This window comes from Aspergillus oryzae, chromosome 4 (assembly GCF_000184455.2).
Source record: "Aspergillus oryzae RIB40 DNA, chromosome 4".
Classification (NCBI taxonomy): Eukaryota; Fungi; Ascomycota; class Eurotiomycetes; order Eurotiales; family Aspergillaceae; genus Aspergillus; species Aspergillus oryzae.
The window spans coordinates 2,340,424-2,362,709 of record NC_036438.1 but is presented as its reverse complement, the minus strand read 5'-3'; the positions used below and the strand labels follow the sequence as shown (position 1 = coordinate 2,362,709).

The 22,286-nt window shown below is 50.9% G+C and overlaps 8 protein-coding genes across 8 annotated transcripts; 3 read left to right on the top strand and 5 right to left on the bottom strand.

Annotated features, from left to right (window-relative positions):
- Positions 1 to 488: 488 nt before the first annotated feature.
- On the top strand, positions 489 to 2,357 carry AO090012000913 (uncharacterized protein; the record flags this gene model as incomplete). The annotated part of the gene is made up of 1 exon (XM_001727801.1): positions 489 to 2,357. One exon carries the CDS (start codon positions 489 to 491, stop codon positions 2,355 to 2,357), a length of 1,869 nt encoding a protein of 622 aa, XP_001727853.1.
- Positions 2,358 to 3,008: 651 nt separating this feature from the next.
- Positions 3,009 to 3,416, bottom strand: AO090012000912 (uncharacterized protein; the record flags this gene model as incomplete). The annotated part of the gene is made up of 1 exon (XM_023236685.1): positions 3,009 to 3,416. The coding sequence occupies one exon, from the start codon at positions 3,414 to 3,416 to the stop codon at positions 3,009 to 3,011; it is 408 nt and encodes a 135-aa protein (XP_023091589.1).
- A 1,421-nt stretch (positions 3,417 to 4,837) lies between these two features.
- AO090012000911 (SUR7/PalI family protein) lies at positions 4,838 to 5,854 on the bottom strand (the record flags this gene model as incomplete). The annotated part of the gene is made up of 2 exons (XM_001727799.3): positions 4,838 to 5,394; positions 5,449 to 5,854. The coding sequence occupies 2 exons, from the start codon at positions 5,852 to 5,854 to the stop codon at positions 4,838 to 4,840; spliced, it is 963 nt and encodes a 320-aa protein (XP_001727851.1).
- A 1,259-nt stretch (positions 5,855 to 7,113) lies between these two features.
- On the top strand, positions 7,114 to 8,587 carry AO090012000910 (uncharacterized protein; the record flags this gene model as incomplete). Its single annotated transcript, XM_001727798.3, has 3 exons — positions 7,114 to 7,663; positions 7,719 to 8,318; positions 8,370 to 8,587. 3 exons carry the CDS (start codon positions 7,114 to 7,116, stop codon positions 8,585 to 8,587), a joined length of 1,368 nt encoding a protein of 455 aa, XP_001727850.1.
- A 442-nt stretch (positions 8,588 to 9,029) lies between these two features.
- AO090012000909 (peptide alpha-N-acetyltransferase complex A subunit ARD1) lies at positions 9,030 to 9,910 on the top strand (the record flags this gene model as incomplete). Its single annotated transcript, XM_001727797.3, has 2 exons — positions 9,030 to 9,393; positions 9,537 to 9,910. The coding sequence occupies 2 exons, from the start codon at positions 9,030 to 9,032 to the stop codon at positions 9,908 to 9,910; spliced, it is 738 nt and encodes a 245-aa protein (XP_001727849.1).
- Positions 9,911 to 10,338: 428 nt separating this feature from the next.
- On the bottom strand, positions 10,339 to 12,453 carry AO090012000908 (uncharacterized protein; the record flags this gene model as incomplete). The annotated part of the gene is made up of 1 exon (XM_023236684.1): positions 10,339 to 12,453. The coding sequence occupies one exon, from the start codon at positions 12,451 to 12,453 to the stop codon at positions 10,339 to 10,341; it is 2,115 nt and encodes a 704-aa protein (XP_023091588.1).
- A 578-nt stretch (positions 12,454 to 13,031) lies between these two features.
- On the bottom strand, positions 13,032 to 15,869 carry AO090012000907 (COPI-interacting protein CEX1; the record flags this gene model as incomplete). The annotated part of the gene is made up of 8 exons (XM_023236683.1): positions 13,032 to 13,797; positions 13,850 to 14,022; positions 14,073 to 14,276; positions 14,416 to 14,629; positions 14,699 to 15,072; positions 15,129 to 15,275; positions 15,332 to 15,442; positions 15,747 to 15,869. The coding sequence occupies 8 exons, from the start codon at positions 15,867 to 15,869 to the stop codon at positions 13,032 to 13,034; spliced, it is 2,112 nt and encodes a 703-aa protein (XP_023091587.1).
- Positions 15,870 to 18,305: 2,436 nt separating this feature from the next.
- AO090012000905 (putative PAB1 binding protein (Pbp1)) lies at positions 18,306 to 21,774 on the bottom strand (the record flags this gene model as incomplete). The annotated part of the gene is made up of 4 exons (XM_023236682.1): positions 18,306 to 20,692; positions 20,754 to 20,928; positions 21,081 to 21,267; positions 21,611 to 21,774. The coding sequence occupies 4 exons, from the start codon at positions 21,772 to 21,774 to the stop codon at positions 18,306 to 18,308; spliced, it is 2,913 nt and encodes a 970-aa protein (XP_023091586.1).
- Between the last annotated feature and the right edge of the window lie 512 nt (positions 21,775 to 22,286).

Here is a 22,286-nt window from a genome sequence, read left to right as displayed (position 1 = left end):
CAGTTCAAAATTCTCGAGGCGTCGTACTTGGCAACTCGTCCTCCAATCAAGTAACCATTCTTGGTTACCGACCGTTTATTCGTCTGGAGATTATTCGTGCCGTTCCAAACCCTGTGACTCCCGGCGAGAGCCGCCTGCAAAACTCCTGCACCGACTCGGTATTCGACGGAAGAAGACTGAAATTTCCGATTAGAGGTGCTGTGGTGTCTCAACAGGTACGTACTGCAGCGCAACAAAAGGCTATCAGAGGAAAACACCAAGAACTTATTCTTACTTATTTTGCACAGCCTTTGTACATCATCCATGGCGTATTTTCTCGTGTCGCTGCGTTGATATCTCGACGCCACATACCTTGCGCTCATCGACGTGTCTACAATATCCATCGCACTTGCCTCATTTGAGACCTCCGCTTTATTGAAGGACGTAAAACCATAGTGGTGGACACTCTGTCTTTCTGATCTACATCATATTGGGTTATCTCTGTCAAGATGGATGGAAGCGTGGTTGAAGGTATTTCTACCTCTCTCCAGACCTGCCCTCCTGATCTTCAAGGGCTTTACGCTCTCGAGGATCTTCCATCTCCCCCTTACATATCTCATCTGCATGTGAATGATCTGGGGCTTACACCACCCCCTGGGTCGCAGCCACAGCAACCTGTCGATGCTCAGGTGCCCTCCCAGGAAGAGGACCATAGTTTGCCGGACGGCGGTGATCAAGCAGACACTAGCAACCAGTTTCCTGGGGACCAAAAGGCTAAATATTCGGCGGCGGGTATTGGCTCGTCCAAGTTATCGGTCCAGGATGTTGACCCTGTAGGTTTCACTGGTTCGACTGACCCAGTACAAGCACTGTTTGACGACCCGCTCTTCGATTCCGAGGCTGTGCTTCGCGAGCTTGATGCGGCCTTTGCGTCTCGAAAACGAGCTGGCGATGAGGCTTTTTCAGGGCTCGATTTATGGGGTCAACCAGAAAAGAGACGACTAGTCGAATTACAACAAGATCATTGTGTTCCTTCTCCTGGTGAAACGCCTTCATTGTCTTCTCCCAACTCTTCCCACCAGCCCGAACAAGGTGGAACCGCTCCTCATACACCAGGAATAGAGAGACTGCCGTCACCCAATCCGCTGTTTGACTCTTTGGATGCCCTGTTTGAGGACCCAGATTTCAAAATTCCTTTGATACCCGATGACGAGTTCCCGCCCGATTTCGAACTTGAGCTACCCCTTGCACAAGGCGACCGAATCAGCCATGAACCTTCGAATCAGGACCTGGCAGACAGCACTAGAAACGACCAACATCCCCTTGAGCTCCCTGAAGGCTCGATATCAAAGGAGCCTTCTGTCAGCGAACTTACTAAAGACCGATTTTCTCTTGACTCCTCGCATTTGGCGTCTAATACTAGCCGAGAGATTTTACAACGAATTCATAAAGAGCCGGAGTACACGTCTCCTTATCCACAATATGGGGGACCATTGGGTTACCTTCCGTCCGCACCAAATATCCACGTCAAATACGTCGAAGTTGCAGAGGATCGAATGAACTATCGCCTCGCCTGCCTGAAGGATAGGGTGTATCATCTCACCTGCGAGCGTAACAAGTACAAAAACGCTTTGCTTCAGTGGACGACTATAGACCCTGTGACGGGCAAGACCAGAGAACAACAGCTGCGCGAGGAGAATGCCATGCTTCGACGTGTTTCCAGTCAACACCAGAACCGCGTTGAGCAGTATAAGAGAGAGGCGACAGAGTGGAAAAACAAGCTACATGAGGTTGGTACTATCTATAACAACCTTCTCTACGAGATCCACGTCCAGAAACAAGTGCCTGCAGTTGCTCCAATCCCGGATTCATACAAGCCTCCACGCACATCGCAAGCCCGGGGACAACCTCCCACACCGAATTCGCACCCCGTTACTCCGGCGCCCTCAGGAGACATGCAGCATGTTAGGCAAGGGTCTCAACCCCTTCCTCCCCAGGGCGTGCCACCCAGTGTTAATGGGAGTCAGCAGCCTGCTAGTTCAGCAACAGACCGCGGGTCGACTCCAGTCACGATCGATTTGACGGACGAGACGGAGAACAAATCTGCGCCCTCGGAACCTCCTACGGAAGGAGAACAACGCCGCATGGAGATGCTCCAGTCCCTACGAAACAAAAGATACGGCTGGCTCGAGGCCGGACAGACCGGGCATGATTTCCGTACTTCGACTTCGCAATCTCCACGACCTCAGCAAGACACTAGTATCCTAGTTGAGCCGAGTCACAATGATCCTCCGGATCATCCAGCTGCCCAGAACAGCCCCATCGATGATGACGACGAGTTAGCTCGTGCGATGGAGGCGGAACTGGCCGAAGCTTAAAAGATCATGATACCCCTTATTATTACTTTAACTTTCACCGTTGTCATCGAAGCTTGCATAGCGATTAGGGAAATTACATACTTAGTTAATCCACGTGAAATCCGACTTTGTTTCACTATTGTCACTTAACAAACTCTTGTAATTGTAGCCGAGAGGTTGGCGATGAACCTCTCAACCATTATTACTGTATGTCAGAACAGGCCGAGTAGATCTATCCTTTGAGATGTAGTGTCAATCAAGACACGATACTTGCTAACGGATAAAGAACAATTTAGTAAAGAATGCCTCTATGAAACAAGTCAGATGAAAGCCAATGTATCGAACGAGCGCTTAGCTAGAGCCACCCCTATTATTACCACCAACGGATCTGACTTCTTTCTTAAAGGCTCTTTCTAAAGCCCAATGACGCGATCTCAGTTTTATGAGTAGAGGGTGCTCATCTCCAACGTCGCCATTATATTTCCGCCGAAAGTAATCGTAGGGCGGAAATTTCGCAACTTTCAGAGCATATACAAACTCCTCAAAAGCCCGTTGAAATATAGGCGTAAACCTATGGTTGCCTGAGGCCAACACCGTAGCATGGTCATTAAGCAAGGCACGCGTTTCCGAATGCACTACATATCATCCAATTAGCTATATCTACAATGAGGGCTACATACACCTACTCTTCGGAACCTGGAAAGGAGATATCCCATATAACTCCTCATAGAACTCAGTATCTTGCCTCAGACTCATTTTGTATAGCTTAGCATCTTCGTACAGAGATCCTCCAAGGACTGTCGAATTATGTCCACGGGAACGCTCTCTGTTTCTTCCGTAACGCATACCGCTTTTCTCTCTTAGTTTCCTGAGCTTGTAGGCCGTGAGAAAACGGTGTCTGGTTTCTAAGCTGGTTTTGTCACCTTCGCTCGGTTTTGTTCTCTTGTTGGGACGTAGAGGAGTGTTGGCAGAGAGACTTTTGCCGATTTGTTTCATCCATAGGTATTCCCGCATGGCTGGGGTGGGGATTCCTGGTTTCTTGTGTCTGGTTGCTGTGTTGTTCATGGTGGAAGACGTCATGTGGGATATTTCTCTAGGCTGAAAAGCAAGAGGTACAGAAGAATAAGAGTGATGTCAAGTAGGATGATGAATATGCAAAGTATGCTGCTGTTGCAGAGATACCCTCCTTTTTCTTTCTCTGGTCTGTTTCTTATATACAAACTGTTGATAGAAGATGGGCTAGAGGGATTCCACGGATAATGAGCCACAGGGCTTTATTTCCATTGATTAAGAACCAAGGGAGTTCATTGGTCATGCTGTACATACAGCGGTAAGACGACAATGTAAGCCCTGAGGAAATGATAAGACATTCCATACATGTGTCATAGCTCCACAGGTAATCCGCGGTAGAACAACTGTTAGGGCTCGCTATTGAATGGCAATCTCCGATCTTGTTGTTTGCCGTCCCAACCAAAGCCATGGCCATGGTCCTTTTCTAGTTCCCCACTGGATTTCTCAGCAAGCTGAACAGGTTAATCTAAGGGTTGCTCCCGATACAGGTGAACTACAACATTGTCTTGTTTTCTCTACGATCCGTGTACTAGACAATGACGTGTCGGTGCGCTGGCCATGTACTCATGATATCTATAAGAATATGATAAGAGTCAGCTGGAGCGTTATGAATCTTGAGGGAGTATAATCATCATTAAACAATCATAACTCCAGTATTCTACCAAATATCTCCAACTAGACCTAGGAACCACGTAGTTGTATATACTTTTAGCTTCTCTATACTTATACAATCTCTTTAGACAAACACTTCTATTAAAAGTGCCCTAAGTTGAACCGCAAGGAACCTATACATCTTCAACAACCCCACTTAGACCAGAATAACCAATAGTTTGTGCTGGAACCTACTCAGAACACCTGTATACGAGAAAGATTTCGATCCGCTCTAAGTATAGTATATGATCTAAAGTTATTACTTAGCTTGTAGTTCTAGTTTGCTGTTTTCTCTTACGCAAGCGTACCAGTGGAGGTATTCCCATCTGCACCTTACTAGGTAACCCTGGTACGCTATGGACAGAGACTGATGAAACTGGACTATACGTTCATAAGGTATGCGTCCTGTATCAAGACTGAGCTCAGGTACCTAGGACCACACGACTCTGAGACGGAGACGATACCAGTTTGAATCTTTGGAACGGGAATACAGTCCAATACCCGTAGATTATATCATGACAAGTCGTAACGATCGTAACTAACTAAATCAAATGCACCTCCGATGCTGAGCCAAGCTGTGGTAAAGTAATATCCGTATAGAAACCCCTGTCTATGTAACAGTTCTAAAACAAAAGTTGAGAGATATATGCCCCGCTTATATATGGCTCTTACTGTATATGTATGTTCTTGATGACCAATAATATCCAATTCAAAACCAATCATCGCTTCCAACGGGCTCTTATTTGAACGGGGCATGTTGGAAGAGACGGAAATCAAGCTCACTCTGTAGCTGTCGTCGTCGCAGGACTATGAGGACCCTCCTTCTCGCGCACCGGCAATCCATTCGCACCGCCGTTCTTCAGCGCCTTCCGGGCCTTCCGGCCACCGCAACAAGCTGCACAGCAGGAGCCCAACTGCAGGATGAACGACAGCAGGTTGCAGCCGCTCGCAATCCACATGAAGGCCATCATGCGGGTGCCCAGTTCCGCCTCAATGTTCAGGTTATAGTCCGCCGAGGTGAACACGTTCTTGAAGATGATGAACATGACGGTTGCGACGACGGAGGCGACAATGGTGAAGAGGGCCGTAAGGAAGGTCAGAATGAAGAACGGAAAGGCGCGGAGGAAGATAAAGGTGCGGCGACGGTGGGCCGGGTGAGCAGCGTTGACGTTGGGGTCCGGTGCGATGGACTGCGGGGGTCGCGAGGACGTAGCTAGCGGAGAGAGGAAGATCATGACGAAGGTCAGAATGGTGGACAGGATGAAGAGAGCGAACATCCAATGAGAGGCGATCCGGGCGATCTTGAGAGCGTCGGTGATATCTCCGGGGAGGGCAACTGGATTTTGTTAGTTTTGGTCTCTCGTGTCTGTATTGAGGGTCGAAAACATACTGGTAGCTCCGGAGAGCAGTTCGGACATGATGATCTCGACCGGGTTGAACCAGTAGAGAGTCTCCGGTTTGGAGCATTTGGTGATGCCACTATCATTGTATCCCTCACAGAAATTCCACAGACCGACGGTGTAGAAATCATGGAGACCGATGGATCGCGCAATACTGTTAATCAGGACGGCATTGGGGACGGAGAGCGGGATGATGTTGGAGAGGTCGATCTTGAGGAACCACGTTTGGCGGAGGACGGGTTTGTTGGATACATCGCCAATGACGACCAGAACCAGGAAGATCCATGCGATGAGATAAAGAAAGGAGCGCAGTAGACGGTGCCAGAGAACTTTCGAACGACTCCGGCCGTACTCTGGCCGTTGAGGAGCTTTGCGGAAGAATGGGAGGTTCGCCATGGGCGAGGCACGTGGTAGAAGAAGAGTGACCGATTGATGGATTTGATTTCAATGGTTTAAGAAGAAAAAGAAGGTCAGTGACTGCGACTGCATCGACGATGACGTAGACTGTGAGGGATATCAGTATCAAGAGACCATCCACAACGAGAAGAAATCACCTCGGACGGTATATCCAGAGAGTACGATATCGAAAAGGTGTGTTATACAAGGAAAAGGTAGGGCTGGAAGGAAAACAGGAAGGCAGGAGGAGAAGAATAAGCGAAATACGAGAAAAGGCGACGATCGAACGGGAATTACTTCAATTGAACCTTAAGGTCCAGGAAAATCTTCGCAAGATCGGCGGCGGCGTAATGCGGTCGTAAGTGCTTTTCACCTGTACTGGAGTCGGTAGGGTCCAGATTCCCCGATCCGCTGGCTTCAGGGGGACCGATCGTCCTCTCGGCGGTAGTCAATCCTGTCATTCCTTTCCCTGATAAGCGGTTGATCCTTTAATAGTGCCGTTGATCGAAACATGTTTCAATCCGTTACGATTCATGACCGAGATTACCTGCAGGATTTCATTACGGAGAATTGACTTTGAGCTAACGGAAATACCGAAGAAATAACATCCCATATAAGAAAGTAAAATAGAAGCAATTAAGAAAAAAAGAAAGACAATAACATAGGATTCAATACTAACCCGGATAAAACAGAAAAAAAGAGGCGCAGTGGATATTACGTGTTTCAGCTGAACCAGAATAACCTCACCCATATTTAGAGAATGAGTTGTCTGGACTCTCTGTGTTTATTCTGCCAACCCCTGGGTTTAATTGGGCCACCTGCACCGCCGCAACGTCATCGCAGCGTGCTGCTCCACAGTGGAGTCGTTACCATTAAATGCTGCCTGGAAGTTGGAACATGCTCCATTCCTATTAGTCGAGCCTCTTTTCTCCTGCAGCCACTGATCCGCTGCGATCGCCCTACCGGTACTCAGTTCTTTTTTATTGTTGCGGGTGGCTTGCAGTCCCTGTTACCAAAACATACCCATACTACATAGTGATACCAGAACAATACAGGATACGGTTTTAAGGGACTTGCCTCAGGTGCTAAACTCCGCATCGACCTTCTTTTTTCTCCATCCATTCCACCCTTTTGACTTTACACTCTCCTTTTCCTTATACCCATACCTTCTGTACTGTATTGATTCTTTTGGTTCCTTTCCTACATACATATCGACATACATAATTCTTATCTTCCCGATCAGAGAATCAACCGGCATCATGCGGGTGATGATCCGGTTACTACCGTTGTTGGCGGCAGGCGGCATTCTACCCACCTGGGCTGCAGATGACTCCTCGAGTTCGACCGACACGTCCACTGGCACGGGGAAGGGCATGTTCACTCTGGAAGGAACCATCACCGGTAAAGTCAGTGATGCCGCAACTCCGACCGGCACCTATCAGTCGATCACCTCCACCGTCACCCTAGGCAGCGGCCATGGCACTGTCGTCGGCTCTCACACCCTCACAGGCTCCGACGCCACGGCGACGACCGCATCAAATACCACCACCTCCAATTCTGTGACGGTACTGGGCGGCACCCAGACCCTCAACGGCACCGCCAATGCCACCATGACGGCCTCGGCATCCGCCTCGTCATCCCCGGTCGTCAACACCCAGCCTTGCAATGGATACCCCGAATTCTGTGCACGGAACTATTCCAACATCACCGTGGTGGCTGCCCACAACAGTCCCTTTGTACAATCGGGCAGTGTCGCCGCCAATCAGGCTTTGGAAGTCGAGGACCAGTTGAACGATGGGATTCGGATGTGTAAGTGGATCGATAGAGAGAGACGCCGTGAAACAAGCAACTGAGACTTGAATAGTACAATTCCAGACTCATCTGGTCAATAACACCATGTACCTGTGCCACAGCAGCTGCGAGCTGCTCAACGTGGGGACCCTCGAGGCATATCTGACCAGAGTGACCAAGTGGATGAAAGCCCATCCGTACGATGTGGTCACCATTTTGATGGGCAACTCGGACTACGTCGATCCGGGCAATTTCACCGCGCCCGTCCAGAACTCCGGTCTGATGGACTTGGTGTATACCCCCGCCAAGATTCCCATGGCCTTGGACGACTGGCCGACGCTGTCTAACATGATCTTCTCCGGCAAGCGTGCGGTCATGTTCCTAGACTACCAGGCCAATCAGACGGCGTACCCATGGCTCATGGATGAATTTTCCCAGCTGTGGGAGACGCCGTTCTCGCCCACGGACCGAGACTTTCCCTGCGACGTCCAGCGTCCCCCGGATCTGGCGGCGAATGACGCCAAGAACCGGCTGTATATGGCGAACCACAACCTCAACATCCAGATGGACGTGCTGAATCTCGACCTGCTCATCCCGAACACGGCTCTCTTGAATGAGACGAACAACGTGACCGGATACGGCAGTCTCGGCCTGATGGCGAGCAATTGTACCAGTAAGTTTTCTCTTCCCTCGTGTCGATCGGCAAAGGTCTCATAGCTCCTAGAAATCTGGAATCGCCCCCCGAACTTCCTTCTGGTCGACTACTACAACTACGGCCCTGTCAACGGCACGGTCTTTGAGGTTGCGGCGCAGATGAACAATGTGACGTACAACGGAAAGTGCTGCGGCGTGGCCAGCGCCGGCATGAGCCTGACGCCGCAGAGCGTCATGGCCACCGCTCTCATGATCGGCGGTATCCAATTCCTCGTCTCTCTGTTTTGAATCGCTTGATATATATATTTAGTTGTATAGAAGATTTGACTGGGAGTTACGAGATACGACAGCCCTGTTTACTACATATTTAACGAGAAACGACCTGCAGTAGCGCATATAGGAAAGAAGAATATAAAAACTTTCAATCCAATACCTCTCTACTTTGACAATCAACACCACCTAGTATTTCACTTTACCACAAGAACCAGAGGACAACCTCATATACTCGGTTGCCAAAGGAATGATACCGAAGATAGGGCACACCCCAACCGGGTTAGCGCAGCACCTGATCCGCATCACCTCCACCGCCCGCGGAGACAAATTAATCATACCAACATCAAAAACATATACTCAATCCCCTCTCAAACCGACGAACTCCCCTCAACCCCACCACCTCAATTAACCTCCTCTACCTCAACGGGCTCCCCAAAAAGCCAAAAACACAGAAAAAATGGTCGACATAGTCCCCCTCTCCAGCTACCCAAGCTACATCGACCTCCTCCCCTCAATCCAAACCTGCAACATCACCAACCTCCCCGAAAACTACTTCCTAAAATACTACCTCTACCATGCGCTCACCTGGCCGCAACTGAGCTTCGTCGCCGTCGTCCGCCCCAAGAATGGATACTCCAAACACACAGCTCCCGGCGGGGCCGCAACCGCCAGCGAGCAGTATCCGAAGGTGGTGGGGTACGTGTTGGCCAAGATGGAAGAGGAGCCGACGGACGGGGTCGCACATGGACATATTACTTCGTTGAGTGTGATGAGGACGCATAGACGGTTGGGTATTGCCGAGAGGTTGATGAGGATGTCTCGTATGTTTTCCCTTTCCCTTTCCCTTGCATTCTTTTCTTTCCTTTTCTTTGGGTTCTCGGGGTTTGTGGTATGGGGGGTGGTTTTAGTGGGGTAGTTTGATTGGGATGCTGGAATATGGACTAACCTTTTTTGTTTCTGGTAGAACGTGCTATGGCCGAATCACACCGCGCCCAGTACGTCTCGCTTCATGTGCGTATGAGCAACACCGCTGCACTGCGGTTATACCGCGATACCCTCGGATTCAAGGTCGAGACTGTCGAGAGCAAGTACTATGCCGACGGGGAGGATGCGTATGCGATGCGCATGGATCTGACGGATATGTGGATGGATTGGGCGGAGATCGAGCGGAAGGATCGTCTACGGGCGGAGAAAGAAGGCAAAGATGCCGATGAGGGCGAGGAGGTGGGTGAATTGGGGACGGAGAAGGAGAAGGAGAAGATGGTGAAGGTGCGGGTTGGACGTGGATTGGGTGTGGGCGATTTGGTGGAGAAGAATGAGTCGCAGACTCAGGCTTAGAGGGGATCTTTCTTCTCTTTCTCTTCTTTCTTTCTCCTTCCTTCTCCCGTGCTATTATTATTCATGCTAGGGTGGTATAGACCGGGTTTTTCTGCTGGATGTTGATTGTCTGGTAGTTCTTCTACTTGCATGCGTGGAAATGAAAGATGTATATGTACACTGCTTGCAGTGGCAGAGTGGTGTGATGCAGTTCCATGTCTCATTCAGCGCCAGTATCATGCTAACTACAGCTAAACAAAAACCTCAAAAACACGTAGACCACAAAGATGAAAGACTCGACATGCAATTGGCACTTATTACCCATAAACACATACAAGAAATGCAGTTGCTCCACCTGAACACCGGTTCTCATGTACCATATCCCCCAAAATAACCAATCACGGATTCCATGCAATTGCTCAATAACTCAAATGTTCAAAGCTCGCTGTTCAACCAGACTTTTTGCCTTTCTCTTCTAGTCTTGGGACTTCCTTGCGCTTGATCTTTTCTATCTCCTTTGGGCTTTGCTTGGCTTTCTCAGCCTCCTTTTGGTTTTCTTTACCTCCATTTTGAGGCTCATCTTCCAGAAGGTGATGTGAAGATACAGTGCTAGGGGTACTGATCGAGCTGATCACGCTAATCTCGGCAACGGACCGTGCCGGGGATGGGATGGATGTGAAAGATTGGACGGTCGACTGACTCTCCCGGTTATGGTCGAGGTCCAAATTCTGCACCTGTTGCTCGAGACTTGGCTCTGACGGAGTGGCTTCTATCTGGCGAGACCGTTCCAGACGGCGTCGGTTGCGCTTGAGCCGTCGCTGCTCCTTGTGCTCCTCCCTCGCTCGCCGCAGGACGTCCCGGAAGGCCTTCCGCGTGGCCCGTGTCTCCTCTTTCAGGGCTCGTTTCTCAGCCGCACTCCGTTCATGTTGCTGTGGCGATTCCCATCGTCCTCCCCAGCCGCGTCCGTAGCCATGCTGCTGTGGGTACTGGCCCCACCCCTGCCGCCAATTGCGTCCGGCAAGCCGGTCCCGACGGCGAGACTCCTGCAAAACGGTGAGCTGCCGTCGCAGCCCTACCGCTGCTTCGTGTAAATCACGGTCATGGTGGTCTTCGAGCGACAAGAGCTGCGCCCGAACCGTAGCCAGATCGGAGGTGCTCAGCTCCGACGTTGTGGATAACGAGTCAATCGATTCCAACGACGAGTCGGAGGATGCCGAACCAGTGGATAATCTACGGATACGTTGGACGGGTAGTGTGGTAGCGGGCTCAACAGGTTTAGTAGGCTCGACGGCGTGGGTGGCCGGAGTATAAGGATAGTTATACGCGTTCGGATAGTAGACTTGGCCGCGAGCATCAGTCGCAGGCCATTCGTTGCGAGGTCGGCTGACAAGACCAGTGAAGACATCTTCCACCTTTCGTCCTTGGAGACTGGCCTGTTCCTCTATCCATCGGCCATGCGCCATCGCGTGCTCTTCTACCTGTCGGCCATAATGGGAGGCTTGTGCACTGATCTGATCCCCATACTGCGCAGCGTGCTCCGAGATGCGCTCGCCGTACTTCTGGGCCTGGGAAGCTAGCGAGGATATCCAACCCAGAGGTCCACTCTTAGAACTCGAGTTTTGCTGTGGAGGGGGCCAAGCTCCAGCATTCCAGTTCCACGAGGCGTTGTGCTGATAGGGTATATGTGGCTGGGGGGAGTAAGGATATGTAGGATGGTGAGGAGGTGGAGGATGGTAGTACTGAGGAGCACCGTAGGGTGTATGTGGAGTAGGAGGCAGTTGTGGATGTTGTGGACTCGGGTATGCATAAGGTGCAGGAGAGTGGCGATTACTTGGTGGAGGGGACAGAGGCGACATTGGTTGTCTCGGAGTTAGGGATGGAGTAGGCCGCACCGTCACCGCTGTCCGGTTCTCCTGTGAGACCCGGGTGGCAGCAGGATAGCATCTAGGACAAAGAGGAGACGCCGGTGCATTTTGTGGGTCGGTGACGTAGGAAAATGTGATGCAAGTTGCGCGGGGTTCGAAGAAGTATTGGTTCCATTCTGTGATAACGGCCGATATTCGCTTCCGGCGCTGCTCGTCTGTCTCTTGTGGGCGATCTTTGCGATCTCGTTGGATCTGTGCCCTAACCTGACGAGGTAACTGATCGGAAGAGGAGGCGAGGCCGAGATGTGGAGGAAACAGATATCGCAAGAACATGTCCCAGTCCTGCTGGATGATGTGCTCAGTGCGTGAACCCCAGCAACGAGGGCGACGAGGGAAATCCTTGGACTGACTCCGCGGATAGATGGTTAGGTGGTGCTCGAGGATCGGCCTTTCATTGTCAACGGTAGGGACCGGGCGTTCAACGAAGTAAGCGGCGGCGGAGGTGAAGTTGGCGGGCGTAAGCGGAGAGGAGGCGAGCACAACGGAGCTGGAGCTATCGCTTGATGCAGTATCACCAAATGAGACATCCCCCCCTCGGAGACGGAGTATGACCCGATTTACTTCGGCCGATGCAATGGCATTTCGAGTGAGCGGATCGACGGCGGAATACGGCGGAGGTGCCTCCTCTTCATGGTCCATCACGGATATCTGAACAAAATGGCAGGGGATCGGGGTTGATTTCAATGAACTCAAGTGACCTTTAGGCTCGTCAACGGTGATCCATCGCGCAAACGATTAGATAACCTGCAGCCTTCTAGAAACCGGACACAGCCGCTGACGCTGGGAAGGCAGGCAGCAAGATTATCTAGCGCTTCAAGTGGGACAATCGGTATTTCAAATACGAGTCTATCCGAAAGGAATGGCGGGGAGGGGTTTCAGCAGAATAGCCAAGGTCAATAAACACTCCACAAGAATGAATCAGCGCTGGGAAGATGAACAGTCAGACAAGACAACAATAAGATAAAGTGAAGCTTCTCGTAAGGCGGCGGATGGTCACCTGCGATCACGGGGCCGGCGGGCCGGCATGCGATTGGCCTGACCGCATCGATAAGGCTGACTTATCGAACATTCCATGGATTCGATGCAAATATTAATCTTAATTCATCAGTCAATTATATGTGCATGGTATCTAAATTCTAACGCTCGTTGCGGTTTTACCAAACCCCCATAACTTGAGTTCTAGAAAGGAAAAAACAAAATAAAAACAAAAAATGAACTCAATCCCAAGCATCTCCCCAATCGTCCAGGTCCTCCTCCTTGGGTTTGGTTTCGATCTTTTTGACTGGAGCTAACGTCTTAGGCTTAGTCGTACTATTGCGACTGGCACTCCGAGCCGAGGACGCCGCGGAAGTAGTCTTGCTCAAGCCCTTGGGTAGAGTTTTCTTTGCCTTGGACTGTGCCGCTAGCCAACCGGCGAAGTCCGGTTCGCCTCCATCATCGTAGGGCACAGGGGCAGGCTTTGACGCCGGTGCAGATACGGTGGAGGAAACAGTGGTTGCGGCAGGGCTGAATGGATCATCTGCCCTTTCCCCGTCTTCATCGTCCATGGCACCCCACGCTTCGTACACGTCATCCGGTTCGTCGATATCATTGGTGACTGGAACGACCTGCTCTGACATTGACCGGTGGACTAGGGGCTGTGCTGCAGGACGTGGAGTCACTTTTGGCAAATCAAGCTGCGCCGAGGTTGACGGTTTCGACGGACGTGGCACGGATGCCGAGCGGGCTGGCTCGGCTTCGACGGGCTTAGCGCTATTCGCAGATGGCTCAATCACACCATTCGCCGCGGTAAGCTTGTTTGTAAATGAGGAGATCGCCCAGCCTGCCCAGGACTTATCATTGGACGTTCCAATACGAGCATCGTCCTTGGAAGCGTCTGAGCTGGTTGAAGGAGGCAACACGGTTTCCGGCATGGTGTTGCCGAATTTACGTATCCGTTGGAGATAAACATCGAGCGTCTTGTTCGCCTGATCTCGGATCATCCTATTTGCATGTTAGACGCATAGAGCCAGCGGTGAGATAAGAAGCTCCTTACTTTTCCTTGTCAAGGAGAGAAGGGCATATGGCGGGGAGAACTTTGGTGGCGCAATCCTCCTCGGTAAAGAATTCCATCGTGGCAGCCAACGACAACAAGCCCGCATTCCGGGCATGTACAAACGGATCGCGTAGCGATCTTGTAAACGCAGCAACTAGAACTTTGGATCGGGACTATACTGGCGATTAGTATTGGTTTGTTTCGGTGGCGTGGTGCGACCTACGCTTTGTCCTAAATTTTTCGCGATCTTTCCTAAGCAAATAGTAGTATTTGTACGTATTCCTGGCTGCTCGTCATTTGCAGTCCGAGCCAGGAATTTCAATAGGTCTCCATTAATAGTCCGATCGCTCAATTTGTCAATGACCGCCAGTACGGCCTTGACGGTTTGTTCTCGAACAACGGGTGCAACGTCAGTGAACCCAGATGTCTGGATGAAAGCAATTGTTAGTAACGGGAGAAAACGAGGATTCAATAGCACAACGAACCATCTGCGGGAAGATCTTGTCGTTCACAATCTTTTGGGGAAGATTGTCGATCATTAATGGCAAATTGTCCAACAGACATACCCGTAGCGCTCGATCAGGATTGGCAAATAGGCGCACAATGACAGGCGTCAGTCTTGAATTGAATTCCTCTGAGGATAATTTGGACCCGATCTTGATAATAGCCCCTAGAACCTTGGGGCCGCCTCCGCCGAATTCAACAGATTTCAATAGCTCTGGAAGTACCTTCATTTTGAAAAATTCTTCGGGGAAGTCCTCGGTGAGTCCATCAAGCTCACTAAGACAATCAGTACTTGAGTATTTTACAATGCACTTGTCAGCACAAGGGACGTGAGGGGAAACCTACTTAATGAATTCTTCCCGCTCAGCATCATTCTTGAGGCCTAGACTCTCTATGTCGTCCGTCAATCTGATCAACGGTGTCTGAAAGAAGCCGCCATGCTTCTTTCCTTGCTCAACAAAGTGTCCCGGACTCAGTCGCAACTTAGGATTCGCCGTGCAGAGACGCTTGTAGCTTGCTTGCATGGTTGGTGGGATATTCGTTGTTTTGCCCACCTGATCTCCTCCCATGAAACCACCATTGAAGACCTCATAGATTAAAATTCCAAGCCCATAGGCATCGACGGCCGTTAAAGGGTGGCGCTTAATGGTATCCCAGCCGCCTTTGACAACCTCTGGCGGTGTATACCGAGCCGCGTCTGGTACAAGGCTGGCATATGTCTGTTGGTCGTTAGCCCACGTCTCCGTCTGATCGACTCTGTCAAGGGGAGACTAACGTATATAACTGCATGTTCATCATTCATGGAACTTAACACATCGAAACCTCCTAGCTTCCACTCGCCACTTTCGCTAGCGAATACCGACGAGGCCCTCACGACTCCGTGAACAGACGAAGCATCTTCATTTATAAACTTAAGTGTGGACTGTAAATAAGTCTAGTTAGCAAGGTCCAAGTCCGTTCACACATTCAGCCACATACCGCCACTGTATGCAGTCCCCATTTAGAGGTCTCCTCACTCAAACTCCTCCGCTTCACATGCCACGACAGGGGGACGACTCGCTCCGTGATAATATAAAGACTGGCTTCTGTCTATGCAGCGTAAGTAAGTTGCACATCCACGGCTGCGTGACCCAATACACCACGCAGCAACTCAAGCCACCAAATGATCAAGTACCTCGATAGTATCCAAAACTTTAATCACACCAGGATGTCGTAACGTTCGTGACTTGCGCACCGCGTTCTTCGCCAGGGGTAGACGAGACTTATTAGAAGCAATATCGAATGTGAAAACACTGCATGCCGAGCCGTCATCCTATGCATCCAACCGGGATAGCGCCTCATTAGCCCCGCGATCACATCCAGTGCACCGATAATAGTCTCCTAGCTTTCATACCCGTTTCGTAGCATTATGAAGCGTCCATATCGAATCAGAAATATCGACTCTGTCGCCGAGCGAATAGGGGAAGGAGCTTCCCTTCGCGATTGCAGATGCGACGGCGGATTTGAGGAAATCCATAGTTGTTCGTTTCTCGGCCGGAGATTACTCTTAACTTTTGACGACAATAACACGGCGGAAGTCGGGTTGTAGAAAAGGACGATTATGCCGGAAACTGTTCGATTGCTTCTGAATTGGCTGCACCGCTGACGAAGTCCTGGTAAAAGCCACTTGGCCCCGATTCAACAGCCTGCGCTGCTCACAAGGTGATTGTCAGTGGCATTGAATCACGGAAACTAATAATAACTAAATGACGGCCTTAGGCTTGGCGTCGGCCGACGGTACCCCACCCCAAATGCGGTTTAGCGCCATCTCCAACTCCAATGTCATTCATCACCTGAGCTGTAGCTCCATCTCCTTTTTCTCCGATTCTATTTTACTATACGCGTCAAGGTTACCACACGCCCAAAAACTGCAGGAATGACTTACAATAGCAGACTTACCATCTGAATACTGATTTCTGCACTGACTAACCTACAGTAATTCTGGAACAAGTATTCCCACCGCACTACAAAACAAGTGAGTGAGCTAGCTATCTACCTTCCCCCTCCACAGTCCACCAAATCTCGAGTGATGATCCACTGGTAAAAGGTCAGACCGCGAAACCAAAAGGCACGTCAATCACCAGCCGAAGGGACTCCTCATCCGCTGTCAAGGTGTACCATCAGACGAAAACAAAATCCCTCCCATATCGGCAGCCAGCCGTGCGTCATTCTCGAGAAGATCTTATCATTGCTCTCATCCTCTTTGCTATCCATCGATGATGCAGACACATGCTTCGGTAAAAGGCAAATGGTCATAGTCGCAAGACTCACGGCATTGCATACCCTGGAAAGACGTGTGTACAGCAAAGAGGATAATCCGCAAGCCGCAATTTGGGGTTTCTGGTCCGCTTTGTCTCTATGAGGAATTCAGAAACTAATGGCTGCGGCAAACAAGAGGGGGTGGGTGTTTGGGCTTGATTTTGTGGGAGTAACTGCTGATGGGAGTGGAGGAGAAGCGGTGGGGCATTGGATCGAGAATGAGGCATGGCTTTGGCTTCGATATGGCGGTGCGGAATCTGTGATCGTGTGATGGGCTCCTTGTTTCTGAGCTGGGTGAGGCGAAAGTACCGCGGTTGCGACGCTGTCTTGGTTGGATGATGACCAAATATAAACTGAAAAGACCTGAAGAGATTTACCATCCGTGCCCGATTTCACTACACTTGTTTCTAAGGGTTCGTTGCTAACCTGATGCAACAGACTTCTATCATTTGTTATTCGTCGGCACCAACAGCTACACATACGGAAACACGCTTCTACATTGAGTAGTTCATCGTTTCGTGGAGTATCATTCCCAACTATTCTTTAGCATCACTGAGTATCATTCATCCATGCATAGCCTCTACCTCTCGTGCTATGTCAGCACTTTGCCTGCAACAAGTCAAACACAACAACAGAGCATGCAGAGTGCCATGTTGGCACCCGCTGGCGCTTAAGCTATGAGAAACAAACACAGTCATCGGCTGGCACATCTCCCTGTACATCTTGAGCCTCCTGCATAACCCCTCGCTACAAGTCATGTAAAATAAGAAGAACATGTAGGAAATTGAAACAAAAAACAAAGCAAAACAAGATAACTAAGACAAGTAAAAAATTTTCCAAACATGGTTGGCATATATCGATTCCAGCGGTGTGTTTCGCACGAGCATGGGATGTAATATTGGCCGAGGTCACCCCGTGGATGTTCCGGGGATTATCCCTAGATGCGTATAGTATAGGTGGTGGCGAGGTAGACACTGTCGCAAGTCCATGAAGACCTGCAAACGTCGACAGGTGGATCGTCTCATATTTCAGCATATACATCCTCAGGCCTATCATATACCTTGCCCGCTGAAAGTAGCTGATACACGACACGTAATCGCCTTGACCCATCAGCATAAGATCTACACAATGGGACGTATACCCAAAGGATACCGAGAATACTTACCAGTACAAATGACAGTACCTGCTCACCAGAAGTATTGCACGCTCTGGGTGCAAAAAGGGTAGCGTGAGAGCAGAAATCCAAGGTAGAGGTCTTTCAGAAACAAATTGAGGGCACGGGTATTGCGAGATAGTGTAGTTGTCAACGCTGGACGAATGCTAGGTGCACACTCGAGCGTAGCGGGTACGCCTATTCACAAGATGCAATGGGTATATCCTTAGATTGCTCAACTAAAGAGGCAATGGCGTCTCGCCCACTATTCATGGTGTAGATTCATTTCACCTCATCTGCGGCGTCTACTGGCTGAGGACCCGACGCTGCGGCCGGCGGCGCTTGAGCAGGTACCTGGGGTGGCATCTGAGGTATCTGGTTATAGCCGCTGCTTGGGGTACGATGCTGGTGAGGCGGATAGTGATGCACCTGATGCGGGCTAGATTGGAAGGGTGGCTGCTGTTGTGGATAGTTACCCCGAACGGGAGGCACTAAGAACGGTCAGCAATCAGCAGTGGGTCGCTTCATTGGTTGCAACATACTGTGGCCTGGCTGCTGAGCTGCATAGACGGGCTGTCCATGCTGCCCCGGTGACATGAACATTACTGGCTGTGGGGGCTGGCCCTGTTGAGAGTTTTGATGCATCATCATCGGCGCACCGCGGCTGGGGCTCGGAAAGCCGCTGTGCGGCTGAGGCGGCGCATGCTGCGGGTAGGCGTGGCCCGGATTCGGGGAATACATCTGCATCTGAGGCGTGTAAGGGGCCATACCCTGAGGGACCCCCATGTAAGGACCGCTGGAAGGTTGCTGTACCATCATGGGAGCACCCATGTTGGCCTGCGGGTTCATAAACTGAGGAGCACCTGGGTAGGGCCTCATATGACCAGGTTGGGGGCCACCTTGGTTGACGTAGAATTGTGGCATGGGTTGCCCGAATGCTAGCTGGGCATGAGGGGCCATGGGAGAAGGATACCCATGCTGAAGTCTCGGGGACGGGAAGACCTGAGAAGTTGAGGCTGACATTTGCATCCGATGAGGGTCGTCAAAGTGAGGTGGACCAGATGCATGGTGCTGGGGATGCAGATGAGGCCCATGTGGGGGACCAGATACAGGAGGTATGCCTGGTGTTGTCTGGGGGAATTGGAAAGGCATGTGGGGTTGATGAGGAGCCTGTGGGTTAGATGCTGAGCGGTTCTGGGGAGAGATGGCTGGAACAGTAACAGGAGGCTTGAACATGTGCTGGTAAGTCTTCTCTTCATTGCCAGTAGGCACGTCCCAGGTGGGGAGAGTTTTATATGCTGGCGGAATTCCTCCATTGAAAGTATAATCCTTCTCAGTGTTTTCCGCGCTCTCCTTCTTCATTCTCTTAATAGCGTTGAATTGGTTCTTGAGAGACGGGCGCTCGGTGACGGGCCGTGGCTTCTTAGCACCGAAGAATGCAGAGGGGCTAGTGGCACGAGAAACAGAACGACCTCCAACAAAGGGTGACGAGCTGGACGAAGCACCTGGGGTGAATGTGCTTGCGGCTGGGTTGGGCTTGAACTCTAGGGCTCTCACATTGAACTTTGTGGATGCCGAAGATGTTGGTGTTTGCGCCTTGCTTGGGCTGGTTACGCCGGACTGGTCACCAGCGGGGCCCGTTGGGGGTAAGCGAACGTCTTGAATGGGCAAAGGCGTCGGAACAGCGCCCATCGCTACACCTTTCCGCTGCTGAAGGTTGTCGGCCAGGCGATGCCCGAGCATCCCCGTGGTTTGACGAGCCGGGTTCATTGTCTGGTGCTGGGGTCTCGCACCAGCACCTGCGTGCGGACCGGTAGGAGGATACACCTGGCGACCACGAGGATAGGCCGGGCGATCGGATGGTGTCGCCGATGGCGCTGTCCCGCTGTCATGGCGAGCCGAGACAGGGGCACGGGGCGTTTGTTTCTGCTCAGGCGTTGGAGAGGTCTTGGTTGATGTTTTCTCCTCAGCTTGCTGCTGAGCTCTCTGGATGATTTCTTCCTGCTTATGAGGGTCCTTGGCGAGGATAGGCACCAGATCCTTGGGGACTGGCGTAGCAAGCTTGAAGTTCTTCGAGAATTTCATCAGTTCATTGAGTTTGATCGTACGATCATAGGACGCCTGGTTACGGCGGCGTTCCTGCATTTTCTGTTTCTCGCTGTTGGCGAATTGACGGAAGTGATCTAGCACTTCCGCTTCCACGTTGGCGGTAGCATTCTCCGTGCCAGTCCGCTTCGGTACAGCGCTGGTAGCTGATGGAGGCTTCGCCGAGGCAGACTTGTCCGCGTCAGGAGCGGCGCTGGCAGCTGTAGCTGAAGGGGCAGGTTGTGATGCGGTACTATCTTTAGGTGGTGCCGCCGTAGAAGGCGTTGTATCCTTGGGCACCTGTTTCACAGCGCTAGCGGAGGAACTTGGGGCTGCAGCAGCTTGAGCGGCGGCCTGTCGACGAGCTGGCGGTGTGTACTTGTTTGGCTGCCCAGAGACAAGGGGTGGGAAGTTTCTCTCGTCACGTCGGACACCGCTGTATTTGTCTTCCTCGTCACCACCATCTCCTGGCACTGTTAATCCTCGTTCTTCCCTCATATGCGCATTGTCAACGTCGGTGGTCTCAATTTCACGTGCAATACGAGCGGCTTCCGCTTCCTTCTGCTTGTAAGTCGGGTCGGAACGGTCAATCCGGGTAGTGTAGAGATTCTCGTCATAACTACTAGTGGCTCCAAACAAACGTGCATTGGCCTCGAACTGATCCCAGCCGGCTGACGTGTTCGTAGCTTCCAGAGACAAATCCACCTCAGTCTCTGCCGATGGCTCCCAGCGCTTCAAGGTTCGCTCGCGCATCGCCAGGTTACCAGAAATATCGACATCAGTTCGGAAGCCAGTAGAGGCACCTAAAAAGCGTTAGCGACGAAAGATTATGTGGTGCAGAAACTAAATATGGACAAGCTTTACCATTAGCTCCTTTCGCTGTAACATCGGATGTGGAGACGTTGGGAACGGATATTTCCACCACATCCTTCACATCGAACGACATACTGTGATCCGGTGCGGATCCTAGAAACGGACTTGTAGCATCGCTTACGCCATTCGCCCGGTTTTGCTCTTGCTTTGTTGGGCGCTGCACCATCTTCAAGACAAAGGATGATTCGCTAGGTTCAAGGGAGGACGAAGAGAATATTCCAGTGTACTTCTCACCGTTCTTCGTGGTAATGGTAGCGGCCAAGCCCTAAGAAGTATAAGTGTACCGTCCCGTGTGGGGTCAAGGGTGGACAAGCTTACAATAAAGCTAGTAACCAAGAAAACAAGACGGTCATGGGCATGATTATCAGGTGTGTTCGACTCTTTTGATGTTGGCTTAGGGGCCGCATTCTGTTTCTGAGCCATATTTCCGTTCTGTTGCGAATATGAAGACCTCTGAGTGATCGGGTTCATGCCTTGGGTCCAAGCCTTCTGGGAATTGCTGCGCCTGTATAGGATGGAGAGGAATCGTTAGTCAATGCATTGCAAGGCGAAGCTGCAGAACCGGGCAACTAAATTCAAATGTTTTGGTCCCCGTGCAGTGACGGACAAGCATGGCCATCGACAACACAGATTTAAACAAACAAGACAAAAGAATGGAACACCGAAGCGAAACTCATTTGTTCAGTGGTAAGTGTGCGAGTTGGGAGAAAACAAGGTGGGTAATGAGACGCTCGACGGCGCTCTCGCAAGGTGATAAGCGGTGAAAAAAGAGCAACAGAAACCAAAAGACAGATGGGTCGGATTGGCCACGAAATAATCGAGCAATGCAAATAGACAGCACAACATACCTCTGACCTCCATCAAGCGGGCTGCCTGCCTGACGGCGACCTCCATCCGCCTTGGAGTTAGCGCTGGATCTTAATGAGGGCCTAGAACCCGAGTTCTGTGAAGACGCATTGACGGTATTGCCGGATGCATTATTGGCAGCCGGCAGGGAGTTGACAGAAGCCATTCGGTGTGGTGGTCAAAGTCGAATGAAGCTCACGCCGTGGAACTTCGCACGACGCAAAGCCGTAGAAAGATAGACGGAAAGTAGGCACGAAGCCACAGCACACACACACACACACACACACACACCGCCTGCGCGAACAGAGAACGACCTTGTCGGGGTGGAAGAGAAGAAGCGGGGGAAATGTCAGGAAACAAGAGTAAAAGATCGTAAGAAAAGAGATGGGGTCACGGGACCACAATAAGAAAGGGAGAAAATGAGGTAAATAAAGAAGCTTGGAAGAAAGTGGTCGAAATGAGGGGGAGAAGGAGAAAAGGAAGATGGGGTGGAATCCCGAACCACAAACTGGGGATTGAGAATAAGAATAATAAAAAAGAACAATAGAAACAAAGCACGTCGGCCAGGGTCGAAAAGGAAGAGAGGTGACGGCGGCGGAGGGGAGGGAGGAGGAGAAGTCGTCACGGTTTAGTGTCCGTGGAGGGTGTCCAGACAGTAGTAGGAACAGTAAAGTTGTT